This window comes from Centruroides sculpturatus, unplaced genomic scaffold (assembly GCF_000671375.1).
Source record: "Centruroides sculpturatus isolate CEXI.00-Female unplaced genomic scaffold, Cexi_2.0 scaffold1725, whole genome shotgun sequence".
Classification (NCBI taxonomy): Eukaryota; Metazoa; Arthropoda; class Arachnida; order Scorpiones; family Buthidae; genus Centruroides; species Centruroides sculpturatus.
In genome coordinates this window covers 29,859-44,613 of record NW_019385914.1, presented here as the reverse complement: position 1 = coordinate 44,613, position 14,755 = coordinate 29,859, and the positions used below count along the sequence as shown (strand labels likewise).

General features: G+C 36.1%; 1 protein-coding gene across 1 annotated transcript; it reads right to left on the bottom strand.

Moving 5' to 3' along the window:
* Positions 1-9,891: 9,891 nt before the first annotated feature.
* Positions 9,892-10,839, bottom strand: LOC111612549. Its single transcript, XM_023353782.1, has one exon. The coding sequence runs from the start codon at positions 10,837-10,839 to the stop codon at positions 9,892-9,894; it is 948 nt and encodes a 315-aa protein (XP_023209550.1).
* Positions 10,840-14,755: the final 3,916 nt, after the last annotated feature.

The following is a 14,755-nucleotide window of genomic DNA, read 5'->3' as shown; positions in this document are numbered from 1 at the left end:
ATTAAAATTATTAAATAAATTTTTGTTATTACGTTTAAATAAATTAATTTCAATTTCAAATAAATAGTTCTTTTTAAACCCAGCGACAACTCACTCAGTTACCACAAATTACAGCATTAGATATTCGGCTTTGATCTTACACATAAAATAAGAATATACTGTGCAACAAAAATAGTTGATATGATTGGGGACATTTGAAGGAAAAGCTGCTTTAATGGATGTTAGTTTTAACATTAGTACTAAATTATGAACATACAAGTTGCTATTGTATGTGTGTTTAACCTAACTGATTTTGAAATTCAACAAAATCTGGTATAATAGCTGATAAATACTTAGATTTAGTATATGTCTCTTCAATCTGAATGATTAAAAAATGGTAGACTTTCTTTCTTTCAGCTTTGAAATTCAACTTCCTTACCTGCAACGCCATGTTGAATTTTCGTTGTTGTTAAGCCTAACAAAATTTTTTTAATAAATAATAATTGTGTTTACTGTCGTTAAAAATTATTTTCTTATGTTGCACAAACAAAATAAATATATTGAAAAATATAAAAATAAACAAAAATTATATTTTAAACGTTTGTTTTAATATAAAAATTATGACGCATAGCAACATCTAGTATCAAAAATGGTCTGATGATGCAGACAAGAAAATATTCGGGGTTTGTCCACGCAGGTCAGTGAGGTCAATACAAAAATTTTTGGGAACAACGCTTAAGAGATTAATATTCANTTTAATTTGTGTGAGTAGCCTGGGGTACTAATCTGTAGAATTTGTACCACTTAATCGGCACAAAATCGCAAGATTCGATTTCTGTCTTTTTATAGCAGGGCTTTTTATATTGTTAAAAGAAGGATATAGGGGATGAATCCGAGATCTCATCAGGATCCTTGACACCAGTTAATCAGTTATTTTGCACGCAGATTAACACGCATTATCCCTAACTTGTGAATAAGAGGAGAGAAGGAGATTTAAATACAAATGAGCACGACTAACCAATATTAACCAAACCATTTTTATATGATAAACAAAACATTTAATAAATCAAAATATAAAAGTATACAAAAGAATAAACCTAACTGCTAACTTAACCTAATCTTATTCTAAACCTGACGCGTGAGAGAGAGTTCATGTAAAGTACTATATTATTTTTCCGACTTTTCCAACGATTATCGACACTACTGCGTGCCGGAAATAGCCATTCCCTAACAGGTACTTTACGTGGATTCGCGTTAGTGTGCCAGGCCTGGACTTTAAGCGTGCACCGAATTAAATAATGACAAAGTTTGTCAATAACAAAAATCAAATATTTAATTAAACTTCTAGTAATAAACTATATACAGTATTTAGTAAAAATCAAACAATAATTTATTCAATGAAATTCAACAAGAATCAACCCGACAAACTCAAATCAATCTATTTCTAACTTAATTCTATTCCCCTTTGGAATTCGACAAAATCAAAGAATTAACTTATAAACAATAATTCTTATAAATTAAAGATCCTAATCGTCACCTCAATATACTAGGAACCTATTTCCTCAAACTCTCAAGACTTTCTATAATCGTCGATCCACAAATCGAATAACTTCAAAATCCTATCGGACACCTCTCTCGTTCACTGCTACGAAGCTCACCAAAGCTCGTTGCTATCAGGAATTCACCTCGTTCGTTTTCACTTGAGTTAGAGGCTTTATAGTGTGAGGTGACGTCACAATTCTGAATGAGCTCACTCTCCTCATTTACATACTTATCTGTAACATTAAATTTTTCTTGTTTATCTGGCAGATTATTTTCCGACAATACTTCGCTAACCTTTTACATTATTCTTTTTAACAATTATCGGGATGCTTTATTCTTTTAAGGTTTAGCGATTCCTAACTGGGTTGTGGGGTCTTCCCCCCCCTTTTTCTCGGTGCGGACTTACTTTTTTCCGCTCGGGAAGCGCAAGTGTGCGCGAGTTTTTCTACGGCGCTTTTCTTTCGTCGGTGAGTTGGTTTTTCTTCTATTTTTAAGTTACTAAGGTGAATGGTGAGGAAACCTTCGTCCTAACAAAACATAAGCCCCAAACAAAAATAGAATAATAAGCAAAATAAAAGTAAATAAAAATAATGCTCGGACTTTGGTTCCTTACATTCACATCAATCTAACTTTGATCATATTACCTTCATCAGGTCTTTGAAATATTTTTCTGAAGGAGGATCTTCTTCAATTCTGGGTATTCTTCATCTAACAGTTTCTTTGGAAAGTCATTTAAATAACTTCTCTTTTAACAATCTTGTCATATACTTTGTTTATATTGCTATATATTTATAACTTTTATTTAACTGATTTGTATGAGGTATCTTTATTCGTATGGCAAACCTCTTTTTGACGGACTGCCTTTATCTTATGGCAAGTTCTTTCCATGTGGCAAAACTTCCTTTCAACGGACTGCCTCGAATGGCAGGAAAACATCCCTTTTATTTGCTCTCCAGTAACGTGTGCAAAACTCATGCAACTCATCATGAGTCAGCCTGTGAAAGGAAATCAACTTCCTTTCAAAATGAAAAGTTTCATCTGTTTTTTGTAAAATTTGTTAAAGTTTAAAAATATTATTTTCTCTTAATTTTATAATTCTTTTTCTCTACTTTGTTAATTTTCAAAAGACTTTCCTTCCAATTTCCAGATTCTGACATTTGTGTGGTGCTTAAATGCAAGTTGCTTTCAAAATGCATATAGGTTATTTCAGTTCTGTACTGCGATTTCAAGTACTTCATCTTGGAGAACAGCTGTTCACATCGATATGTTGAGCCAAATAAAGAGTAAATATACTTTGCATTATCAACTGAATTTGGAAATTATTCAGCGGACAGATTTTTATAAAACTCATAGACAGCTGTAAAATTAAAATTTTCTCTTAAACCTACCCTCTCTTTGAGATCCAGTAATTTCATTTGAAATTTTTCTGGAACAGTTTCAATTTCAGTGATGGAAAAGGGCGAGTTAAATAATTGAAAATAAATATTTTTCTTGTCAATCTTGACAACGTCAATTACATTCTGAATAAAGATCTTTGATTTTTTTTAACGAAAATATTTGTCACAATAATTAGATAATGTTGGAAAATGAAAAAGATTATTTTTGTCTATATGGGATTGCCACAAATGGAGTTTCTTTCTAAAAGCTTTAATATGTCCATATAATTGTGTCACATCTTGATTTTGCTTTTGTAAGGCTTCATTTAAAACATAGGTGTCCTGTAATATCAACAAAGAATGCCAGGTCTGACAACCGTTTCTCATCATTTAATGCTTCAATGGGAATTCCTTTCATATCCATAAATAGTAAAAGTTTATTAATATTGCTGTTCTAAAGAGCCAACGGACTGGGCAATAATGTTCTAACATCTGTATATTCATTCACTTTCAAGATCAATTAGCAATTCTTGAAATTCTCGATGACTTAGTGCTGGTTTCTACTATTTACTCCAAGCTTCCTCATCCAGTAATAAGAATTAAATATGATATCCGTAGACGCAATTTGCTGGTGGAAAAGACTCTTAGCTTGTCCCTCTAAACCTGCCACCAAAAGTTTGGCTTCATTAATGGCTGTTGACACAATAGGGTCTTCAGTTGCAGGTAAGTTAGTTATAAAGTTCGGATCTCTTTTCTGAGTTTGATTAGCAATTGCTGTTGCCAACAGTAGGAAACCTCTTCCACGGAAATTCCTTTCTTCCTCACCAGGGTACCGGATTGCTTGACTGTTAAACGTGGCTTGTCTCTTGTCTAGTGGTGTCCTCCCAAGATAGTGTTGGCTTGTATCAGATAACCACTCTATAAATTCCTCCATGTAGGCAGGGTTTGGTTTTCTTACCACTCCACCTGCTGCAAGCCTTTCTGCTCTTTGTTCAATCATGAGATTTATCATACGAGTTAAAGTAGTCAGAACTGCTTGACCTACTCTTAGAATGGTGGTTGTGTGACCTTCAATGGCAAAGAACTCAGCATGATTTAACTCTTCTTTGAGAGAATCCCTAAACTTGTTTACAGCTTCTTGGTAAACTAATAAGGCCATATCTGTTCCGGCCTCTCCATGTGTAAATTTTTCATATATTTTATTTAATGGGGCCATCACATCTTCACTCATTGCTTTAAGTGCAGCTGTAAAAAATTGCTGACTATGTAGCCAAAGCATTCCGGCCATTGGTACTGCATTGCTAGAGGATTCATTGAAGAACTGCGCTAAGATAGCTGACTTCTCTCTATAAGGTTTCCCTTGCATTTTTTGAACAAATGGACCACCTCTGGGTACATTTAGTAGCAGTGAATAGTATCTGTGGCTCCATATTTTTTTGCCTCCCGAACAGCCTCTTCATAACTTCTTACTGGTATATCTTTCTCGGTCATCTTGAAATAGTCTTTGATGTACTCAAAAACTTTGTACAAAATAACTGTTAAAGTTAAAATCTTGTCCAAAAGAGATTACAAAAAGAGTTTTATAAAAGTCTTTTAAAAAGATTGGCAGCCTGTGTTTCTTCGAGCCGCACTAGTTGAATACAACAGACATTACATTTTCTAATTGCATAGCTTTTGCACATAGATTTTCTTGATGAATGATGCAATGAGATATAAATAATTTAGAAAAATTCTGTTCTCCCATTTTTTGTTTAAATAAGGAAATGACTTCTTTATTTTTTCCCGTCATTGCTGCTGCATCGTCTGTTGTTAACCCAGATAATTTTTTTAGTACTAGATTAAACTTTTGCATTGAAATTTCTACTTGTTTGAAAATATTTGCTCTGGTAGTCATACGTTTTATTGTATTTATTGACAAGAGTTCTTCACAATCATTCATATTTAAATCATCTCCTCAAATCAGTAATATCAGTGCTCTCATCTAAAGCTAATGAATAATATTCAAGCTATGATATTTGAAATTTCAATGTATTCTCCACATTCATTGATAAATCATCAATATGTCTCATTATAGTTTGCCGAGATAAAGAAATTGAATTGTTAATTGTCTTCTTTTCTGATATGAGTAATACAACGACTTCAGATATACATTCTTTAATAAATTCTCCACTGAATACAGTTTTAATTCTTTTTGATATTTGTAAAGCAACAATATAACTTGCTTTAGTATTATTTTTATTTTCTTATAACTCACAATGATATTTTGTTGACATTTCAAAGAATTTTCTGTTCTCAACTTTCTTTACTCTTTCAGTACCTTGACATCTGTCATAACTTGCATGTTTCATTTGGTAGTGTCTTTTTATATTAAATTCTTTTTTTACAGCGATAGTTTCATTGCAAATTAAACATAAAGGTTTTCCATTATGTTCTGTAAAAAAATATTGCGACATCATTTATCTTGAAAAGATCTGTTTTCGGAATCAACTTTTCTTTTTATACTGTTGTTCGATGCCATTTTGCTATAAAAACTGAATAAATATTTATAAATATTGCTATTAAAATTATTAAATAAATTTTTGTTATTACGTTTAAATAAATTAATTTCAATTTCAAATAAATAGTTCTTTTTAAACCCAGCGACAACTCACTCAGTTACCACAAATTACAGCATTAGATATTCGGCTTTGATCTTACACATAAAATAAGAATATACTGTGCAACAAAAATAGTTGATATGATTGGGGACATTTGAAGGAAAAGCTGCTTTAATGGATGTTAGTTTTAACATTAGTACTAAATTATGAACATACAAGTTGCTATTGTATGTGTGTTTAACCTAACTGATTTTGAAATTCAACAAAATCTGGTATAATAGCTGATAAATACTTAGATTTAGTATATGTCTCTTCAATCTGAATGATTAAAAAATGGTAGACTTTCTTTCTTTCAGCTTTGAAATTCAACTTCCTTACCTGCAACGCCATGTTGAATTTTCGTTGTTGTTAAGCCTAACAAAATTTTTTTAATAAATAATAATTGTGTTTACTGTCGTTAAAAATTATTTTCTTATGTTGCACAAACAAAATAAATATATTGAAAAATATAAAAATAAACAAAAATTATATTTTAAACGTTTGTTTTAATATAAAAATTATGACGCATAGCAACATCTAGTATCAAAAATGGTCTGATGCAGACAAGAAAATATTCGGGGTTTGTCCACGCAGGTCAGTGAGGTCAATACAAAAATTTTTGGGAACAACGCTTAAGAGATTAATATTCAATTTAAACTAGATGAATTACATTGAAAAATATTCATTTTTAATTTCTTCTAAAGATCTTGCTGGCCAAATAGAAACTTTTTGCAGCAGGGGGTTGCCTACCATTACTTTAGATCAGTGTACTTCAACCTCCTCACACCTGCAGACTATTTATTTACATTAAAATAAAATATTAGATATCAAATTTTCTCATTTTGGCTTCCCTTAAAATATCATATTACAGCAGGCAGTTAATGTGTTAAAATATGCAAGGATAAAATATGTACTTGAAGTTTGGGAAATATTACAGACAATGTAACTAAACATTGTTCTAAGCTATTTTTCATTTCTATATTTTAAGTTGACTTAAATTAGGTTAAAACTTTGGTTATCGTATATATCTGGGGTTCCCAATTTATTTTATACTGCAACTCCCTTTACAGGCTGTAATTGTTTTGCGACGCCCTTCTAAAAGAAGATACCTGCGTATAACTCTAGCAGACATTAAAATTACTTATTATTCAAAGAAAACTACAAAGAATATAGAATCATAATAACTATTATTTATTAGAAAACATAACAGTACAATTAATGAGAAGGATGAGCATACTTTTCTTAGCATAACTTCTCAAATCAGGGCTAAAGTTTAGAAATTGCTACTCTCATTTCTTTTTCTAAATGACCTGTATTTCGAGTTGATTACTACAACTGCAAAAAAGCCAGTTTCACACAAGTACGACCCCTCGATTTGAGTTTTTGTCTGTGGTGAGGGGACCTCCCAGAGATGGTTTAGTAACTCTTCTTTACCATCCCTGGGATTTGAACGCCCACCCACGTGTTTGCCGTGCGTGGTATCCTGTATGCCGGAAAGGGGGATCCTGGTAGTTGAGGGGCAACATAACGTCCCCAACACACTGCTTTGGCCCCTGCTTCGGATAAACGGGAAGCTCAAATCAGGCTCCGTTTGAGTCAATCGGCTGGTTGTTGAGTCATTCTTGACCTCGGCCTGGAGTCAATTGATCGATGCTGACCGGGTGGACATGTCAGACAAGATGTGCTCTTCTTGACTGCATTGTGAGGGTATAACTCCTGGGAAACCCTGGTGTGACGGTCTATGGGACTCTCCCATGTGATGGCATCCCCTAGTTGGGCCTTGTGGTGGGTGGGGTCACTAGGAGCTGAATAATTTTTTCTAAATATGTATTTATTAAAGAATAAACAAACATGTACTAATGCTTCACCAAAGGAGGTTAGTTCCTCCAACCAACCATCATATCTCATCGTGCATGCCACAGAACACCTTTATCTAAACGTTCCCCCTTTCTGATTCAAAAACTCTTTGAATCGACCATTGGGCATCTTAAAAACATTTAAAAGTTAAGGTCAGGAGATCTGCTAGTAGAAGCAGCCTCCCCTCAACAGTCAGAAAAACTGTTGAAAATTAAACCTCTAGGAGACATACAAGTGACTATCACACCACACACAAGCTTGAACTCATCATGTGGTGTGATATCTGATGTCTGAGGATGAATCAGATATTCAGATCGGCCTTTCAGATCAAGGAGTCACTGCCTCTTCATTCGTCGAGATGGCAAGATAATCCCTACAAAACATCTAATTATCACATTCAATAAACCAACATTACCATCCTTTCTTACTGCAGGATATTTGCGCTGTACAGTTCGCCCATATATTCCGAATCCGCTGCGTTGTTTCAAATGCCAGCGATTTGGACATTCCCAAACATCCTGTCGAGACAAAAGTTTATGTGCACAGTGTGGAGTCGAAGGCCACCAGAATACTGAGTGTACCAACACTGCATGCTGTGTAAACTGCAAAGATGCCCATCCTGCCTACTCTCGGAAATGCCCTGCATGGCAAAGAGAGAAAGAGATTCAGCGCATAAAAACAGTTAACAACATATCGTATCCAGAGGCTCGGTGCATGGTCACTTTAAGTGTCCCCTTGAAACAGAAGACATTTGCAGCTGCTTTGAAGTCTACAAAGACGTGTGGGGTTCAAACAGATATTTCTGTTTCCCCAAATGAATCTTTCACACGCCATGCAAAATGTTTACTAATACCATCCACTCAAACACCAGAAAAGGAGAATATAAAACTGAAAAGACCCCTACCTAAAACAGGGGTAATAACAAGAAACCTGGGTTCCAAAAAGGCAAGTAAGAACTTGTTAAACAGAGAGTAAAAGCTGCTCTCTCTAAATCTAAAAAATCAGAGGCTCAATCTTTGACTGAGTTCACTGACTTCTTTGAAGAATAGACCCACAAGGAGGTTACAAAACCAATGTCACCTCCAAAAGAGAAACCCCCTATTAAATTAAAGAGGGATACCCACGCAAAGAATGCTGCCTCAAACACATAATGGATTACAAAATAATCCGATGGAACTGTCATGGTTTCCGCAACAACTTCTCTGACATTAAACACTTGACATCGTATACCTCACCTCTCTGTGTTGCACTTCAGGAAACCCATCTGAAACCTGGAGAGAGAATTACTTTAAAACGATTTAATCTCTACCGCAAGGATGATGATAGCCACAACCGTGCCAGTGGAGGTGTGGCTATTGTTGTTTCAAATCACATCCCATCCTTGCCGTTACAAATCACCACTGATTTACAAGCTGTGGCAGCCAGAATATCTATTGGAGTAATTGTCACAGTTTGTTCTATATACTTGCCACCAGATGTCAGAGTGAATGAGAATGAATTGGATACTTTGGTTGAACAGCTACCAACACCATTTCTTTTACTGGGTGACTTCAATGGTCACAATCCTATGTGGGGCAGTCCTGACATCAATCGTCGAGGCAGAGCCATCGAGAGATTTATAGGTAATCACCAACTGTACCTATTTAATACTGGAGAAGTGACATACTTCCATGCCCCATCAAGAACGTTCACTGCCATTGATCTATCATTAGCAACTCCGAATCTGTTTTCAGCATTTACATGGGAGGTTGGATCTAATCCACTCTCTAGTGACCACTTCCCAATATTTCTAAAATATCGAGGCAGAGAAAGCTGTGAAACAGCCCGTCCACCACGCTGGAAACTGGAAACGGCAGATTGGCCTGTTTTTTCCTCTTTCGCTAACATCACTGAGGAAATGGTCAATACTGCTGATATCAATGACGAAGTTGAAGTTGTCACTTCTAGTATTATACAGGCAGCTGAAAAAACAATGGGGAAAACATCAACCAGATATCCAAAGCATCCGAAACCATGGTGGGATCAAAATTGCGAGGCAGCATTTAAAGCACAAAAGAAAGCTTGGGGGATTTTCAGAAGATACACCACTACAAACAATTTGAAATCACCAAGTAAAAGGAATGGTGTTGGCAGCTGTTAAACTAATGCATCCAGTTCATCTTTGTTGACTCTGACATCTGGTGGCAAGTATATAGAGCAAACTGTGACAGTTACTCCAATAGAAATTCTGACTGCCACAGCTTGCAGGTCTGTTGTTATTTGTACCGGCAAAGATGGGATGTGATTGGAAATTAAAATAGCCACACCGCCACTGGCACGGATGTCGCTATCATCATTCTTGCAATAAACTCCAAATCCTTTTAAAGTAATTCCCTCTCCAGGTTTCAGATGTGTCTCCTGGAGTGCCACACAGAGAGATGAGGTAGATGATGTCAAATGTTTAATGTCAGAGAAGTTGTTGCGGAAACCACGACAGTTCCATTGGATTATTTTATAATCCATTATGTGTTTGAGCCAGCATTTTTAGAAAAAGTGTCCCTCTTCAGTTTAACTGATGATTTTCCTTTTAGAGGAGACGTTGTTTGGGTCACCTCCATATTAGTCTCTTCATCAGAGATATCAGAGAACTCACTCATGGACTGAGCCTCTGATTTTTTAGATTTACAGAAAGCTGCTTTCACTCTCTGTTTGTTTAGTGGGTTCTTACTAGCCTTTTTAGAACCCAGATTTCTTGTAATTACCCCTGTTTTAGGCAGGGGTGTTTTTCCTTTTGTGATCTCCTTTTCTGGTGTTTGCGTAGACAGGAGTATTAAACATTTCCCATGGCGACTAAGAGATTCGCTTGGGGAGACAAAGATATCGGTTTGAACCCACCATGTCTTTGTGGATTTCAACACAGAAGCAAATGTTTTCTGTTTCACTGCTGTGCTTTGAGTGACCATGCGCCGAGCTTCTGGATATGGTATGTTGTTAATGGTTTTTACTCGCTGGATCTCTTTTTCTCTCTGCCATGCTAGGCATTTTCGAGAGTAGGCGGGATGGGCATCATTGCAATTCACACAGCATGGAGTAGTGGTACACTCAGTACTCTCGTGACCTTCAGTTCCGCACTGTGCGCATATGCTTTTCCCTCGGCACGATGTTTGTGAATGTCCAAATCGCTGGCATTTAAAGCAACGCAGCGGATTTGGAACATAAGGGCAAACTGGGCAGCGCAGATAACCTGCTGTAATAACAGATGGCAAAGTCAATTTATTAAATGTCAAAATAAGATGTTTGGTGGGAATCAACTTGCCATCTCGACGAATGTAAATGCGTTGGACAGCAGTGACTCCTTGGTCTGAAAGGCCAATCTGAATATCTGATTCATCTTCAGATATCAGATCGATTTCAGATATTACCCCACGTGGTGAGTTTAGGCTCGCATGTGGGGTGACAGTGACTTCCATTTCTCCTAGGGTCTTTGTTTCCAGAAGTCTTGCCGATTGTTGTGGGGAAGATGTTTCCACCAGTAAATCTCCAGATCTTAATTTCTATATTTTTTTCAACTGTCCAATGGTCGATTCAAACAATTTTTGAATCAAGAAGGAGAAGCTTTAGCCAAGGGTTTTTCTCCGGTTGTGTGCACTACTAAGTACGCTGGATTAGTGGAGATTTTTTTGTTTGTTTTTGTTGTTGGTGCACAAGAACTTTTTGAATCCATAATTAGGGAAAAAATTCAGCTCCTAGTGACCCCACCCACCGTGGGGCCCATCAAGGGGATGCTGTCACATGGAGTACTTCCATAGACCGTCACACCAGGGTTTCCTAGGAGCTATACCCTCTCAATGCAGTCAAGAAGACCACATCTAAACTGACATGTGTGCCCGGTCTGCATCGATCAGTTGACTCCAAGCCGAGGTCAAGAATGACTCAACGACCAGCCGATTGACTCAAACGGAGCCTGATTTGATCCTCCCGTTTATCCGAAGCAGGGGCCAAAGCAGTGTGTTGGGGGACGTTATGTTGCCCCTCAACTACCAGGATCCCCCCTTCCGGCATACGGGACACCACGCATGGTAAACACGTGGGTGAACGTTCAGATCCCAGGGATGGTAAAGAAGAGTTACTAAACCATCTCTGGGAGGTCCCCTCACCACGGACAGGAACCCACATCGAGGGGCAGATTTTATCCGGGCCTATAGCAGTATTCCGCGAGCAAGAGATTGCTGTATGTTGTTCTATGCTGGTAAATGGCACATTATATTCCTCATTAGATGAGGAGTGAAAGGTTAAAAATGGTATATATAATGATGGAAATTATATTATTCAATAAAGTTTATTCAAGGTATGCAAATTTTATTATTTTGTTTTATTCTAAAAATGGACACAACTTTTTGGTAGACCTAATATAATTGATGAATAATTAAAATTAAAATTAAAAATAAAATGTTTTATTAAATTAATCCACAACCATAAATCTGTGGCTTAGAAGAAAAATAAAAAGCCATTATTTATTAATCCATGTACAGAAGTATATATTTATTGAATTTATCTTTTAAAAGATTTCCTGAACTATATAAAAAAAAATATTAATAAAATCAGAAGTTATTTTTATAACAACAGTTGGCAATACAAACGATTTTATGTGATTTATTTATTATATCGTAGTTAAAAACACAAAAGTTATTTTCTAAATAAAATTTCACAGCAGCCGAAAAAGTTGCACAACTCGTTGCCTGGTTTTTTTAACTATAAAAAAAGATTAAATCGTTTGTTTTAATCACTTTTCTCCATTTCCATACAAGATTTTGATTCCTTGGTGTTGAATACATACACAATATTTTCTTTGGGGCAGGTAAATTCATAAAATTAGCTTATTTAATATATGTCACTTTAATTAACATTTATGTAACTAAACTATAACACACATACTTCATATAACCAACGTCCGATAACCGCTTTTAAAATGACGTCAGATTAACGAAATATTACAAAATTTAGTAAAAATAGCACTGTTGGTCAATTGGAAAACACTGGACGAACGAGAGGAAAAATTTCTTCTAGTTTTGGGGGGTAACGATGTAAAAATGACATTTGATTATAGAAAATCTTGATTCTAATAGTTTGTGGAGAATGGAGGGTGGTAGGGTCTCTCTCAATCCCAATCCGTCGTCATCCCAGGGATAGACACATGAAAAATACAAATATTTAGCCTTAAAATTCAAAACGAATTAATGACATGAATCGTGTTCGAATTTGTTACATGCTGTCTAATCTCCATAGAAACAGCAATTGTTCTTATTGTTGCAACATGATTTTGCATCACTTTGCACGTTTTTTGCTTGCTGTACGAACGTGTGCGCTCTTTGCTTCTGTTTTCACTGTTTTTTTTTTTTTTTTTTTGCCTTTTTTCATTCTTCTTTGCCACCATAACGTGGTTTTAATAAGACTTTTGGATGCCGACATTACACCTAGCAAGATTTTAATTAGAATTTAGCTAGCTGTAAGATCTACACTCGCAAGCTCGTCACCATCGTCTTTCGGAAGTCAAAATGGGGAAGCATAGGAAGAGAATGCTGCCAAAGTCAAGGAACTGTGATTTTGCTGTGGGTGGCTGCAGTTCCCTCCGCCTAGGTGGTGATCCTCTGCAATTTTCCCCAACTCGTCCTTTGCACCCTAATGCGACATTCTGACCAAATTCAACACTTTTCACCCGAACATGACCTCTTTACTTGGACATGGCCTTCTCTTACCCAGATGTTCTCACAGACTTGTCTCCCGAATGTGACACTCAATCGATGACAATGGATTTGATTTCCAATTGTGACCACCCGGACTTGACATGTTTCTTCACCAGACGCGACATTCGGTCAACCTTTCTTCCCAAACAGCTGTTACGAGGATTGAGCTTCCGGTTAAGGTTAAATTAAGTCAGGTCATATCCTACGCTCTCCTCAAAACACTATTATTTTTATCAGATAGTCTCTTCGAAAACAGTGTTGACCTTAGATAATAAATGAATCAACTTTTCACTGTCTTTGTGTTTTCTAGAAACATTTGGAAAAGAGAAGGATCTCCCTCCCCAACTTTACCACGAAGAGGACAAAGTGGCCATTTATCGTACAAGTGAATGTTTTCCGAAATGTCCAATGGTAAAAATGATTTTCCTTTTATTTTTCAACACATCTTATTCTCATATTATAATTTACTGTTTTTTCGATATGCTGAAAATGTTCTTTGATCACACACACGCACAGACATAACATCACTGTACACAAAGATATACTCCATTTAACCTTTACTCGAATTCTCACATTCGCGCACTTACATGTCAAGCACCTCGTTCTGTGAAATTCCACACAATGAAACAACCTGAACATAACTTCCCACAAATCCAACCCCTGGGTCCTCGTCCCGGGAAGTGGAAACGCCAATTTTAAAGATTAAAACACTTTACATTTCCAACCGAAGGGGCTCTGAAATTCTATTTAATCCATGCAAGATGTGTGATAATTAAACATTAGCATCAATAATAGTTTTGTGATTTTAGAGAGGGCTGCTTTCACTGTTAAGTAGGTTATTACTGGCTTTTTAGAACCCACATTCCTGGTTGTTACCCCAGTTTTAGTTACAGAGGTTTTGGTCTTTGTGTTCTCCTTTTCTTCTGATTGTGTAGGTGGGATCAGTAAACATTTTGCATGGCAAGTAAAAGATTCACTTCGGGTACAGAAATACCTGTTTGAACCCCACATGTCTTGGCAGATTTCAACAGAGCAGCAAAAATCTTTTGTTTCGTTGGTGAACTTGGGGTGACTGTACGACAGGCCTCTGTGTATGATATATTATTTACAGTTTTTACCCATTGGACCTCTTTTTCTCTCTGCCATGCAGGGCATTTCCAAGAGTAGGAACGATAAACATCTCTACATTTCACACAGCATGGGGTACTTTTACATTCAGTACTATTGTGGCCTTCAGTCCCACAATGTGCACATACGCTTTTGGCTCAGCAGGATGATTGTAAATGTCTGAAGCAGTGCAGTGGATTTAAAACATACGGGTAAACTGAACAGCACAAATATCCTGCCATAATGAAAGATGGCAATGTCGATTTGTTAAAGGTTAAAATTAAGTTTTAGTAGGAATTGCCATCTCAATGAATATAGATGCATCGAACAGCCCCCCGGTAGGGATGGTTGGTTGGTTAGTTAATTTTTATTGGCACAAAAGCCATGCAAGCTATACTGCGCCACGACACATGGTATGATTGAAGGTACAAAATACAGTAAATAAAAAAACACATATATACCGAACAGTTTAACCATTCAAAGGCCAATGGTAATATATATATATAATCTAAAATATAATAAATAAATAAATAAA